The following is a 15,000-nucleotide window of genomic DNA, read 5'->3' as shown; positions in this document are numbered from 1 at the left end:
TCAGTCGATTATTTTTCTGATGTCCCAGCAGTCCACCCATCAGTGATTGGGTAGCTGGGTCTGTTAGACCTAGCGTAAATTCCTTGAGATAGACTAGCGTCCTATATAAAGGGTAGTAAACAATTGTTATTGTCTGTTTCACGCTATAGAAACCGGGATAAACTTCGGCTCCATGGGCCCAATGGCTCTGAAGGACTACTTTTTATTTATTTATCATAAATCATAACCCTTGTCCTGTGATAAAAAATCATAGGAACAAAGTAAAGAAGAAGCAGTAAAAGAAATTATGCCAATGTAACTCAGCGAGCTGACCGAGCGGTTTGAGCCCCGTTTTAGGCACTTTCGTTTTTTTTTATGATTGGGCAATATAATACACCTCCAATTGGATTCAGTAGTCTGATGTCACGCGCCCGGCAACGGCGGCCATCTTGGTTCTAAACAAAGAAAATCATTACTTTTTATTCTTCATGCTAGCTAGAACTTTTCGTTCCCTTTTCGTATGCCTTGTGATCAGAATGTGTAAAAGTCAAAACATAATCAAATTTATGGGTCTGTTTTCCTCTGGAAACGCTTTTATGCTCGCCGGAGAAATATTTCATATGGGCGTCCGCCATTGTTCCGATAGTTTAGAGCCAGTGTTACTAAGTTACCATGCGTCATAAGGAAGGAAGTGACGTTACGACTACTGAATCCAATTAGCTCACTATAAACCACAAGGCTAATTCGTGTTGACACCAGACGATTGTTTGATTGATTTACGATGCCGCGCTGAAGGGCGTAGTAATTAAATAAATTACTCCATCTAACTAATTCCGAAATAATACTTGATTAGCGGTGGTCACATGTGTACCTTAAAGTGAGTGATTGGTAAGCAATATAATACGCTTTATGAAATAGAAATCAGGTTCTCGGCGAGATGTGTATGTACCTTGCAAAAATCTTTAAATTGTGTTGAGTGGATAATATAACGTGTGCTTTTTAAAAACTGAAAATTTAATTTATCAATTATTCTTACAATATTCATATCTATAGCCAAGTAATCATTTCCACTTGAGTCCAGGGGCGTATCTGTGAAACTCATAACATTTGAGTTGAAATAAAAGCCTGAATTGATTGGATGGAGTTTTTGTTTCTTGAAATTTTAAGAGGCATACATTTTAAAATTCTGACCACTTTGAATTTAAACTCAGTTTTCGTCATCGTTCATTTCGACATATATTACTATATTGACGTGGTTGGTCACAATTTGGCGTTTAACCGAAGCTGCTAAATTCCAATCTGTATACGTAGTATGCGCTTGGCTAAGAAACTCATAACATTGCCATGCGGAAGCATAACGGATCAACACACAAAACTATGTGTAACCTCGAATCTGGTTAATACAGTTCAATGAGAATTACTCATAAACGCAGATGGCAAAAAGCAATAACAAAGACCTGACTGAGGTCAACTTCATACTATCTATAAAACAAAATTAGTTCCCTTAATTTTCACATGCGGTGTTGAATTATCTTAATGCTATTTTTAGAAAAGAAATCCCGAAAGGAAGTGAGTAGAGAAGTGCCAGAAGACAATTGAGAATAAATACTTCGCGGTGATAAGGAGTTAAACCAACGATCCACTCTTACTGCACTTCGCCTGGTCACGAGAGAGAGACACTCTACAATCAACGCCACCAATCACTGGGGTCGCTTGTAGAGCGTTTTTCTCGTGACCAGGCGGAGTTGCCATTAGAGTGGGGTCGAGGTTCGACTCTCCATCGCCGCAAAAGTTGCTGCTATTCTTTGTTTTTTGGCACTTCTCTAATTCACTTCATTTCTTGTTATTATCAACACAAGTCATTGCTCCATTCATGTTTCTGGAAAGAGATTCACAAGAAAAGAAAACCAGAAAACTTTAGCTTTTAAATAGCGCAGTATCCACTAAACGAGAGCTCAGGACGCTTCACACTGATCAATAGCAACACGTAACGTTTAGGACATGACATAACACCGTCAGAGACAATGTTGTTAACGGCCAGGTATTTATATTACACGTGAGTGCGGTGAGAGAATGTGAGTAAAGAGCCTTTTCCAAGGACTCAACTATGCGTCGAGCGAGGTTCGCACCATGACCTTCCGATCCGAAAGACCACATAGCCGCATAAACATGGTCAAGACCTTTCTTGATCACTTGGAGGATTGATCTCTTCTTGGTGAAGACATGCCAAAATGCCTCAGGCATGAGGATATTCCTTCCAGTGAGGTCAAAGATCACCGTTTGTTATCTTCAAGTCCGAACGGATATTGCTCGCTTTTCCTTCGCCTCTTAACCCTTTAATGTTTGTCATTCCATTAACCAGCTAACCAGTCGTACTCTGGAGAGATTCGTATTAAAGATTTGGCCAGAAAACTCGTTCTTCAATTATCGATCTATTTAAATGACCCTAATCTTGTCAAAAACTCTCAAACCTGGAACCTCGCGAGGTTTCCATTTGAGACATCCATTTGAGACCAAGGTTTGAGTCATTTTGCCAAGACGAGGGTCATTCAAATCGATCGATATTGTAAGGATGAATTTATGGCCAAATATTAGATACTTGTCTTTACAAAGTACGCCAGTTAACTGATTAACACAAAAACTGTAGCCATGTCTACTAGATATATAAAAACATTCAGCTTGTATCTCGCTGTAATGAGCACTTTCCATCCTACATTTATAGCATTAGCCACTAAGCAAGAGGGAGGATGGGTGCGAGTGTAGAAGGGTAAACGTTTAGAATAAATGATAAATGTTATTATGGCACTTATATAAAGCATTTTCACGAGTTTACAATGCTCAGCGTGCTTAACACGGATTCATTCATCCAACCATCAGGTCATATGGAACCATAATTCCATTACAAACAGTACAAATCGCCAAAAATGCTTACAGATTTTATACTGCCTATAGCCAGGTACTCATTGACACTTGGGTCCAGGGGTGTTATGTGCCTTACACGACACCGAGATCGAGATGTTTTACTATCACTGTTACGCAGCCGACCACTGACCACACTTAAATTTTTTTGTTAAAAAATTGAGCTTTTAAATTGCGCAATATCCAATAAACGTGCTCAAAGCACTTTACAAGGGGTACCTGGCCAACAGCAACACTTAACATGTAGACGAGACATGACGTCTGTTTTGCGATATTACAATTTTTCACCTTTTGAAAGGACTCAACTATGCGCAGAGCGAGGGTCGAACCCAGGACCTTCCGATCCGAAAGCTAGTGTCATACCACTAGATCACATAGCCACACTTAAGATCGTTTGACGTTTGTGACGACACGAGGAATCGAACCACTGATCCACTGACATCGATGGTGGGAGTTTGTGGCTCAAAATTGGAGATAACTGTGGCGTGTTCTATAATAGAGCTCAAAACTGAAGCAAACATGCCTTAAGGCATTCCTTACTCAGTGAAATATAAATGGTAAATTCAGTTTTCAAATCGTATCTTCATTAAATGTTGTCTAATAATAAAATATAATTCCACAGTAATCTAAACAACAGAAAAAGTATGCTCATATTACTCACAATGTTCGACGTTCTTTCTTTCTTGTTTTAGTTACAGGAACATGGCAATTTGGAATTTTAATGAATCAAGTGATTACGGCATTCTAGATGTTGCTGTCGGTTATTTGGGGTGTTTTTTGTTTGTTTTGTTTTTGTTTTTTTGTTTTTTGCTATTGTTCCTTAAGATGTTTTTGCTTTTATTTATGTTTTTATTGTTGTTGTTGTTGTTCTCTCCTCTTCTTCTTCTTCTTCTTCTTCTTCTTCTTCTTCTTCTTCTTCTTCTTCTTCTTCTTCTTCTTCTTCTTCTTCTTCTTCTTCTTCTACTACTACTACTACAATACTACTACTACTACTACTACTACTACTACTACTACTACTACTACTACTACTACTACTACTACTACTACTACTACTATTTCTTCTTCTTCTTCTTCTTCTACTTCTTCTCCTTCATCATCATCATCATCATCATCATCATCATCATCATCATCATCATCATCATCAACTTCTTCATACTGATACTAATTAATGAGATTTCAGCTTTTTTCTCGTAGAATTCATTCAACTTCTTAATTTATCTTGACAAGGTTACATCTCAATGATAATGGTTCCCCAGTAGATCGCTAAGACCCGTGACTATTTTTACGCATAGTTTTCTGCTCAACGTTGCAATTCCCTATGGATTAGCATGTAGTATGAATGGAAAGATTTGCTCACCCGGACCTTTATACATTTTGGTTGTGCCGTTTTGCCCGCTACGAGCAGCACATCATATTTCCGTGTAATATAGAGCTACTGATGTTATGTATTTCATAAAAATACTAACACTTCTTTCTGCCAGATTAATCGTATCAAGACACAAAACAATATGTAATGATAAATTCTCTATTAGAGAAAATTTGGTGAGCAGTAAACATCCAACTGGTTGTCTAAAAACAAAGAGCCAAAAGACGTCAATTTTATGCCAGATTTTATGGTGTCCTTCATAAATATTCGCTGTGGCTTGTCAACTTTGTACCCGTCCTTTACCAATCGTGTTTAATCAAGGTGCTAAATTCTCAAAAGATGTAAAGATGCATTAGTTCCCTTAAATTTCACATCACTTTCCTTCAGAGCCACCAGGCCCATGGGGCCGGAATTTATCCCGGTTTCTTTAGCGTGAAACAGACAATAGCAGTTTTTTGCTACCCTTTGGATAGGACGCTTCAACTGCACCCGGGATCGATCTCGGTCCCTTCACTTATGAATCGAGTACTCTACCAACTGAGCTATCGGAAGCTCCAGTTAATTTTCACATTCAGCGTGTTTTATCTTAATGCTATTTTTAAAAATAGAATTGATATGAGAAGAGCAGTGCCAGAAGACATTAGAGAATAAATACCTTTGCGAAGTTCGGGAGTTGAAATACGATATATATATATATATATATATATATATATATATATATATATATATATATATATATAATATATATATATATATAATATATATATATATATATATATATATGAAAAGAATATCTTCAAAATTATTAAACTAAATACGTAACCAATTGCTTTCAACGCGTTTACTTATGTTTATGTTAACTATAGGACTACGAATAAACAAACCTCCCAAATTTGGAATTCTTTACTTAGTATTGTCCCTGTTTACACGTGAAACTGTTTACTAGCAGTAAGATATACACAAAATAAGAAAACAAAACAATGACCACGCGAAAGGGGTTTTTCGTCATGGAATAACAAAAAGAAAAGAAAAGGAAAATAGGACTAGGAATAAACAAACCTCCCAAATTTGGACTTCTTTACTTGTTATTGTCCCTGTTTACATGTAAAACTGTTTACTAACAGTAAAAAATACACAAAATAAGAAAACAAAACAAATGTTAATTTTTAACCCCCATTAAAAAAACAAAGTACACTGCTCGTGTGAAGCTAAAATTAAATGATAAGTTAATGACTAACACTACGTTTACCTAAAACAGAATACTCAAGGGACTGAGTGGACTAATTTATGAACTTGAAGGAAAACAAACAGGGGCAGTTTTCAAAGTGTTTGTATTGGCAAATGTTGGAAACGTGTCAAAGACGGATTTTAAGTTGTAAAGAAACTTCCATAAAATCTAATTATTATAAATTTCAAAGACAAAAATTCAGGACTATTATTGGGGCCATATTGAACCTTAGACTATCCTGTCGTACTTGGAAGAAAAATGAAAAGGTTTTGGCAAGATAACTGGTCCTTCAAATATCGATCGATTAAGATAACATTCATCTTGTCAAAACCTCCCAAACCTGAGACTTCCTTGATGTCTCAGGTTAGACAGATTTTCTTGAAATCCCAGCGTTGAGAGTTTTTGATGAGATTTGGTCATTTTATTCGATTTTAATTAAAGAACGCGTTTTCTTGTCAAAAGTAAAAAAGTGGGGTTTTTTTTTCCAAAGTATCCCATAGATAGTATGCGTTAGACTAAAAAGCAGACAATATTGCCATCCGGAAGTATAAGAGACCCACACACAAAACTATGTGTAGCCTTGAAAGTTTACAGTTTGGTTAATATAATTTAGTGAGAATTACTCATAAACGCGGATGGCAAAAAACAATAACAAAGACAAGAGTAACGTCAACTTGATTCTATCAATATATACCTACATTGTTTATGGTGGGTTTAACCACATTATCACATGACAATAACAAGACGAACACCACTTTTTTTCTTTATCAACAAAATATAGAATAGGTTTCTTGATCTAGTGATAACGATGAATTGTCAGTAAAACAACTTTGTGAGGGCAGCGTGGTGCAGCGGTATTGACTTTGCTCCGTACTCAGAGGTTACAGAATTCGCCTTCCCGCCGCCCTTTGGGGCACTGAAGAGGCCGCCTCACAGTCGCTCAACTGGCGCCACTGTTGAAGCTTGAGTTATTCAATTCTTCCCTTGAAATAGACCCTAAATAAGAAAAAAATGCTCTCTTTTTGGGTATGAATAAAAGGAGTCTTGTTTTACATTATTTATTCATTCATTTATTGAAAACAACAAGGTTTCAAGAAAGGACAACCAATCCAATATCTTCCACTTAAGGAGATCGAAAATACCCCGTAAGGATAGCAGTTGTGCCAAATTCTAACAAATCGTTTGTTTTTGTTTTTTAATTTTGGCCAGAAAAAAATTGTATTGAATATAAATAGATTAAAAGGAGCCTCAATTTGTCGAAAACTCTCAAAACTGAAAATTCATAAAGTATAAAAAATTTTTTAGGTTTGGGACTTCCTGAAAAATTGAGATCATTTCATATTGTTCGCAATTTGAATTTAATTTTATCTAGCCAAAATGAAAAGATGTCTTTATTCAGAGAACGACAGTTGTCTTTGTCTATTTGGACTGACCATTACTAAAGGTCAGTAACACCAATTTTCACAAATACATTAGCTCCCGTCGATAGGTATGTCAAGGAAAATAACATTATCGTCTTGTATCTCTGCATGCTATGTAAATAATGACCAAACAAAATATCGTATATAACAAGTTTTTAAAAAATCCATTTTTTGGATGAATAAAATATATCTTATAATCATTATTATTATCATTGTCATTATTATTATTATTGTTATTATCATTATTATTATTATTATTATTATTATTATTATTATTATTATTATTATTATTATTATTATTATTATTATTATTATTATTATCACTATTATTAATAACGCTGTTATCCACCAAAAATTCAAGGTATTCATTTTACACTTGAGCATGGTGAAGAATGCGAGCAAACAGCCTGTTCCTGGGAGTAAATATTGCGCTGCCCACAAATCACAAACTAATATTATACGAGATTGCAAATCACATATTATTAGATTAATCCTGAAGCAATCAGAAACCGGGTTTTAAAAAGACAGTTCTTTGACATGAAAATGTGTTTTGTTAGTTTTACATGTAAACCCGTGGGATTACAGTAAATTGAGCTTTAGATTGAGCTTTCATATAGCGCAATATCCACTAAACGTGCTTAAAGCGCTTTACAAGGGGTTCCTGTCCAACAGCAACAGCGAACATGTAGGACGGGACATGACGCCTGTTAGGCGATATTACATTTTTTTTTCGGACAGAGATAACGCTGTTAACGGCCAGGTACTCATTTTACACCTGAGTATGGTGAGATAATGTGAATAAAGGACTCAACTATGCGCCAAGTGAGGCTCGAACCTAAAACCTTCCGATCCGAAAGCTAGTATCATACCACAAGACCACATAGCAACAGCGAACATGTAGGACGGGACATGACGCCTGTTAGGCGATATTACATTTTTTTTCGGACAGAGATAACGCTGTTAACGGCCAGGTACTCATTTTACACCTGAGTATGGTGAGATAATGTGAGTAAAGGACTCAACTATGCGCCAAGTGAGGCTCGAACCTAAGACCTTCCGATCCGAAAGCTAGTATCATACCACAAGACCACATAGCCGCACATTAGTCTGGTGCTCACTGACTCGAATTGATGGTTCGGCCGTTACCAAGCATTAACCAATTAGAATATTTCCTGCCTTTTACCCCGTTTCGTCCCCTTGACTATTTATTTCCTCTATGAAAGGCCTGATATACCCTTATTACATGTCAAACGCAAAAATGGACCAGGCCCAGTTAGTTAGTATTCTCATACTATTTGGACACACCGAATAAAGGAATTGCATCGCAAACCTTGACGACATTTTTTCCAATAGTCCTGCCCAGGATCTGGGGGTTGTTTACTCCCGGTGATAGCGAGGCAAGCACAAGGTGACTATGGGTCTTTGGTTCGCGGTCAGCGGTTGATTTCAGGGCCAAAATATACTATATTTTAATTTTTCAAGTCAAAAATAAAACAACTTAAATGTTTATTGAACTAGTTTTATGCTAGATACGATAACTGACGTAATTTTCAAAAGTGTATTCACTGTATCTTGATTGAAGAACTGAAGGCTATTACTATAAGGTGATAGTAAAAAAGGCATACATGTCAACGGCTTGGTAGGCTTAGTAGCTAGAGGACACAGAGGAACCAACAATTGTGTTACATTTGTGTATATTTATTGGAGACAAAGACACGTTTTATATACAATTTATCCCTCTGATTAGCCAGTAAAATCTGACCACTAAATCTGACATGAAATAATTGAAAATATCAGTCTTGATGCAATATATAGAACAAATAAAATCATATCGATACGTTTTTCTATTCTGGAAATAATACGTAGGAAACGAGAAATGAGAAAACAACATGAGAGGGCGTTGGCAGTGTTGCCGTTGTTTTTAAAAACACAGTATATGCAACGTTAATCAAATAGCACATACTGTGTTCTTTGTTAAAACGGCAGAGTGTATATAGCTATGTGTTTTGAGGATAAAAGCAACATAGAAATTATTATGACACAGTCTAGACATTGCAGAATTTTGTCCAATTTATCGGCGTTAATCTTAGTATTATGGAGAGTTTACAGGCCGGCCCATTTCTGAGTGAACAAATCTCAGCTTTGGAGTCTACCGAAATAGAGGAATAGTAAAAATCTCAAAACCGTATTATGTCGATGTAAACCTGATTTTTAAAATTAAATTGTTAGCCTTAACTAAAGAAACATGCCTTCATTGGAGAAAGTAAGTGTTGATTTAAACTTCAGAGAATTAAAAATTCATTATTAGTATCAATTTGACTTGAATGATGTTGGTTCGACAAGACTTATAACTAGAGTTGGGATGAAATCAGTGCAATACAATACTGGGAAAAGATAATATTATTCTTTTTGATTGCGAATCCAAAAAAATTTTTAAAAAGCGTTCGCCTATTAATCATCCCTATTGCGAGATATAAGATTTATTATAATCGATTTAATTAAAAACAATTATAGACTACCAGACTCTTTATAGCCTTTTAGCTACGTGTATAACATTTGAATGTATCCGCCCAATCTACATTTTGTATTTCAAAAATATATTGTTATGACTAACACCGTACAGAATCGATTTTCTGTTCCAACACCATCAAAAGCAAGTAGACGTCTAGTTATTTAGGGTGCATTCAAACAAAGGGACAAAATCAACAAAATTAACACGTTACAAACCCCTTCTCTCATTGAAAAAAAAAAGAAAAAAAACAATACAATATAATATCTACTTCCGTACTCTGAAATAATACTTTTTACAAATTATGGCCAGAATAGAGCCCCTAGTTTGAGAGATGACTGCCATTTAATGCAATGAAGGACGAGTTTTTAGGCCAAAATCTAATTTTAAAAATGTGTTTTGAGAGTGTGGCAGAATACCGGCAAAACAAAAGCAAGTATATTGATCAATTCTGGCAAATTGGCGTTTTGGCACCAAATAGCTTGATGTAAAGATAAAATATCAGCTGGTTACTATGGGTTCACTTGGGTTTGGAGGTCACCCAATTTGTGCATAATTGGAAGCGGCATGAAGAAAGATTAATCTGGAAGATGGCATCCAAGATATCGATAGGATGCCTGACCCAGGGACAACAAGATGTGGATAGAATCAGTAAAAGGGAAGGAAGCGATACATTATTTGGCCTGGTAAATCATTATGGACACAGAGATGTTTTGATTGTTGAAACCGATTGGTTATAGAATAATATTAATAATGTTTGCATGTGCGGACTGCATGATATCATAAACATAATATCATGAATTGTCTACGTAATATTGGTCGTTATATTAGAACTGATGACAATGATGATACTAATGTTGTTGTTGTTGTTGTTGTTGTTGTTAATGATGATGATGATGATGATGATGATGATGATGATGATGATGATGATGATGATGATGATGATGATGATCAAGAAGAAGAAGAAGAAGAAGAAGAAGAAGAAGAAGAAGAAGAAGAAGAAGAAGAAGAAGAAGAAGAAGAAGAAGAAGAAGAAGAAGAAGAAGAAGATGCTAATGAGGTTCAAGCGGCAGAATAAACAGACATAAGTAAAATTTTGAATGTGATGAGATCTTATCACATTTCTGGATGGATAGAGGATTGATTGAACTATAGATAAAGTAAAATTCTCACAATTCCTACCAGTTCTGGCTGCAAATATGTGCAACCAACACACAAAACTAAGAGCTCACTTTATTATATGAAGTCTATCATAGAGAATTTAGTACCTCTCTAATTACAATTAACCAGTAGCTTTTTGACTAATCAAAACATATAATATGTTACATGCCTTCACACGTGCTCGGCCAAACATAGACAAGTTGGTTGTTTATAAACATAAACGTGAATGATATGGACCTCTCTCTGATCAATGTTAATGTATTTATACCGCCAAATGGGCGAATAATTATCACACAATTTTCTAGATTATATTATGAACGTTTGAGTTTTCTGTGTTGGTTCTATAGATAGTATACGCTTGGCTAAGAAGCTCACAATATTGCCATCCGGAAGTATAACGGACCAACATACAAAACTTTGTGTAACCATAAACTTTTATAGTCTGGTTAATACACTTTCGTGAGAATTTCTCATAAACGTGGATGGCAAAAAAAAAAATAAACAATAACAAAGACCCGTCTACTTCATTATTGATCAAGCTTGTTGAACAGTGGGTGTTTTACTTATACACATGACAGCGAAACTAAAACCTGTGGAGTTTGCTATGCTTACCAACCATTGCCATTGTTTATATCATGACGACTGTCCGAAAGGCGTGGTTATCTAGTTGTCTAGAATAAAGATCCTTGTGATATCAACATTCATTCTATTTTTGAAGTTAGTTTATTGTCTTGAGTCATGTAATATGTCACTGCTTCTTCTCTTCAACTTTTCCTCATTCGCTTCCGCTTATTCTTCCTCTTGTTCTACCTCCTCTTCTTCTTCCTCCTCCACCTCCTTCTCTTCCCCTCCTCCTCCTCCTAGTTCTCTTCCTCCTCCTCCTCACCCATCCTCCTCTCCCCTCCTCCTCCCCTCCCCTCCTCCGCATCCTTCTCATCCTCCTCCTCCTCTTTCTTCTTCTCCTTCTTGTTGGAGGGCCGTTATGCAATCGTAAATACTTTTTAATACTTACAAATTGTAGAGCAGGATGTCAGGCAGCCATATTTTGTCCGAAGGAATCCTGACCTCGCTTATATTTTCGTAGTCCTCTGGATTCCATCTAAGAAGAACGTCTACCCAGTTCTGTTATAAAGTGTGAAATAGACAAATGAATTATAAACATGGTAGCAATAGACAAATTAAGGAGAAGGCACTGGTTATGAGATAGATTGTAATCCTACAGTGCCAATCAACTTTTATAAACTCCGGCTCCGTGGGTCTAATGGAAACTGAAGGACTACAACTACTAACTATTCATATTTGGAAAATATCAAAGTGAGAAAAGGAACCAAACATTGGTGTAAGATGAATATCTGAAAATGTGTGGATGGAACAGTGCCAAAAAGAAGCAGAAAGGAAAAATACGATAACATTACAGCCAACCATCCCAAGAAATTGACCTGCCTCGACCTCCTGATTACCGGCCAGTCATGCTACCATTATACCACAGAGGTTATCGATATGGCGGAGATTCCATTAAAATTCTACAAAGCACATGTCGTATTTGGCTCTATTGTTTTAATTGAAAGAGGTTGTGCCCTTAAAGCAAGATAAAATTATTATTAAAAGGTCTGTGACCGTGGAAAGCATATTGTAATGTTCCTATAACAGTGCTTCTCCCAACGAGAAGTTCTGGCGCCTATTATGTTCCGTTTACAAGTCGTTATAAGATGATTTGGTCATCATTGTTGACAAAGTGGTTTATTTTAGGACCAGGCAATATTTTTATAGTAACAATACTTTGTTTTATTTTCTGAGCAACCATTTAGGCGACTAATTGGCTGTCATCTATAAGGGAATGTCCTTATAGATGACAGCTTATTAGTCGCCTCGTTGACAATAATATAATTTGATGGACCCAAGAGTGCAAAGCGGATGGGGGCATTAATGCAATGGATTAGATCGACGTGTACTTATATGCAAGTCTGATAACCCATATTTGTTAAGGGCTCATTGTAGTAATGGAAATATCCTTATACCGACGCAACATTTTGTCCATTACAACAATGTTAATTCAAGCCCATAATTGTGTTTGGTTCTGAAACCTGCAAATAAGTACAAGACGGATTAGATTCATGAGTTCTCATATGAAAGATACTGGTCGTAAGTGATTTGGTCATCATAAAGTGCCAGGTATTTCCGATTATTATGGAAAAAAACTAAGATTGGTTTTGCACTCTATAATAAAGGCAACTAGATATCTATGAACATTGTGTATTTTGAGGTTAGTGTAAAAAAATAGCAATATACACGATGCTTACTTTTGACGTACCAACGAAGCTCACAGACTAGAGTTTTTGTTTTTAAAAAATACAAAAGCATAAATTGTGACACCCTAAATTTGGCAAAAACAAGCTAAATTAACCAGGAAAAAATCCCAAATAAAGCAAAACAAAAACAAACAAATAAACAAAAATAGCGACTATAAAATAATAGTTCAGTCTCTCTTCTTCATTATTTTTTAGCAAGTCGGTGGCGGAGTGGTAGCATGCTCACCTTAGGATTGAAGCGGATTTAAATTTCAGTGAAAGTTATTTGACATCTTATGTAAATGCATCCGTGTTCTACAGTTCTATGGTACCAACTGCGAACAGATTTTCCAGAACGTGGCAATACTCTAGCAAATATGACTATAAATATGTTTTCAAATTGCATCTCAAACAGAATTTACTGTAATCAAGAAATGACTACAAATTTAAATTATCCCATTATAATTATCTTTAGTAAGAAGATAATAAGGTAAACAGTTAAATGCAAGATATTGGCAAACATTGGCATACTTGCTAAATATTGCAAAAGAATAAAATATTTACATTGAAATACTTTGAGAAACATACAATTTAAGCCGATGAAAGAGGCAGAGTAGTAGCACAAAAATAGGAACAGAAAATAGAAGAATAGCTTGGGTCAGCTGAAACAGAAGCAGTCTAATCTAATGTCACTCAAAGAGGTCAAATTACAGAGACAGAGAGAAGAAGAACAAGAAAGGTAAGGGGGGGGGGGGGATTATCAATTTCAAAATCAAGAAATCAAATACCGTTACAATGGCAAAATTAACTCGTTAAGACAATATAATGACACCAGGAAGCACCACGAAAAATCACTCTACGTAGGAGCGTTAGAAAAGGGCGTTAACTCCTATCTATTTTCAACTCGCCAGGCACTCTCATCCGCGTTTGTCCAAGATTAACCCAGCCTCTGGTATAGCGTTGATAAATGGCATCTCTGCGTCTCTGGGTCATCGATTGTGTGTTTATATCTCCATTTTGGCTGATGAGATGGCTGATAGGTTATAATTGGATGACCCGTCGGGTCGCCGAGTGTGGCCGCTATATTACGATGGTACACGATCTCGCTGGTGCACCTTTGGTGAATTTTCAATAATCTTTATCCATGGGTGGTGGGTTTGGGAAATTTCTTGTAATTGGAAAGAAAGATACCCCTTGTAGGCCAGATGCATTAATATGTGTTTAAGTATGATAAGAATGGTTGAAAGGGTTGTTGTCATTTCTAACAGGGGTAGTGTGGTATGGCAGATCAGTCTTTCGTTCTTATCAAATAAATACAGAGTTCGACACCCCCATCTCACGGTGTTGCCTTGAGCAAGTCACCTCACCCTAGCGTATTTTGTGGCGCTGCTACGGCTGACGCAAGAGTTATTCCAGTATTCCCTTGGAATAGACCATAAAAGATGAATTTTCCCTTAGAGATGAATGAAGGAAATCTTGTCAAGTCGCCATAACAGACAGAACCAACATAGTAACATTAATGTATAACTTTATAATAAGGAATTTGGTTATCAGACCTACAAATAATTGCACGTAGTTGTGGACCTATTCTTAAAGATCTTGATTTATAGTACGAGGGTGATTCAAAAAAATAATGGGACAAATGTCCTACTGAGTTCATTTCCTTTTCACTTGACGTCATAATTGGCTCAATTGCACATGTACTCTCTAAAACAAAAGTTTAAAACTTTAATTCTGTCAAATGGATGCCCTCACGAATGTCTGTCAGCGACAGGAAGCTGTCATTGAATTTCTTTTTTTCGAAGAAGAAACCTCAAGTAACATTTTTAATCGCTTTGGGAAAGTTTATAAAACTGGCATATGGAGAGGCAGAGATTTTAGGTGGGTTGACCGTGTATCTCATCGTTCAGAGAAAAATGAGATCCAACACCTAATCTGAAACCCCTTCAACCACGTCTTTATCTGACAAATCTTGTGCTTGTCGCTGATGAAGCAGTGTCAACTCAGTGAATCAAATAAAGACAGAAGCATTGATCAGATCTGATAGAAGAATTTCTCTTGATAGATAGAAGGTACAAATAGACTTTGATCGACTGAAGCAAAAATTTGTCGAGTTAGACCGGATTTGG

General features: G+C 36.2%; 1 protein-coding gene across 1 annotated transcript in view; it reads right to left on the bottom strand.

The window, feature by feature from the left end:
• The window catches only part of LOC144972685 (neuronal acetylcholine receptor subunit alpha-7-like), a 218,229-nt gene that overhangs the window by 41,132 nt on the left and 162,097 nt on the right, over positions 1 to 15,000 (bottom strand). The window contains exon 5 of the mRNA XM_078914199.1: positions 11,596 to 11,705. Within this exon, the coding sequence (XP_078770325.1) occupies positions 11,596 to 11,705 (110 nt within the window). The remainder of the gene's footprint in view (positions 1 to 11,595; positions 11,706 to 15,000) is intronic.

Source organism: Berghia stephanieae, chromosome 5 (genome assembly GCF_034508935.2).
Source record: "Berghia stephanieae isolate SIO BIC M18660-M18661 chromosome 5, UCSD_Bste_1.3, whole genome shotgun sequence".
In the NCBI taxonomy this organism is placed as follows: domain Eukaryota; kingdom Metazoa; phylum Mollusca; class Gastropoda; order Nudibranchia; family Aeolidiidae; genus Berghia; species Berghia stephanieae.
Note: the sequence above shows the minus strand (reverse complement) of the source record. Positions and strands in the feature narration are given on the sequence as shown.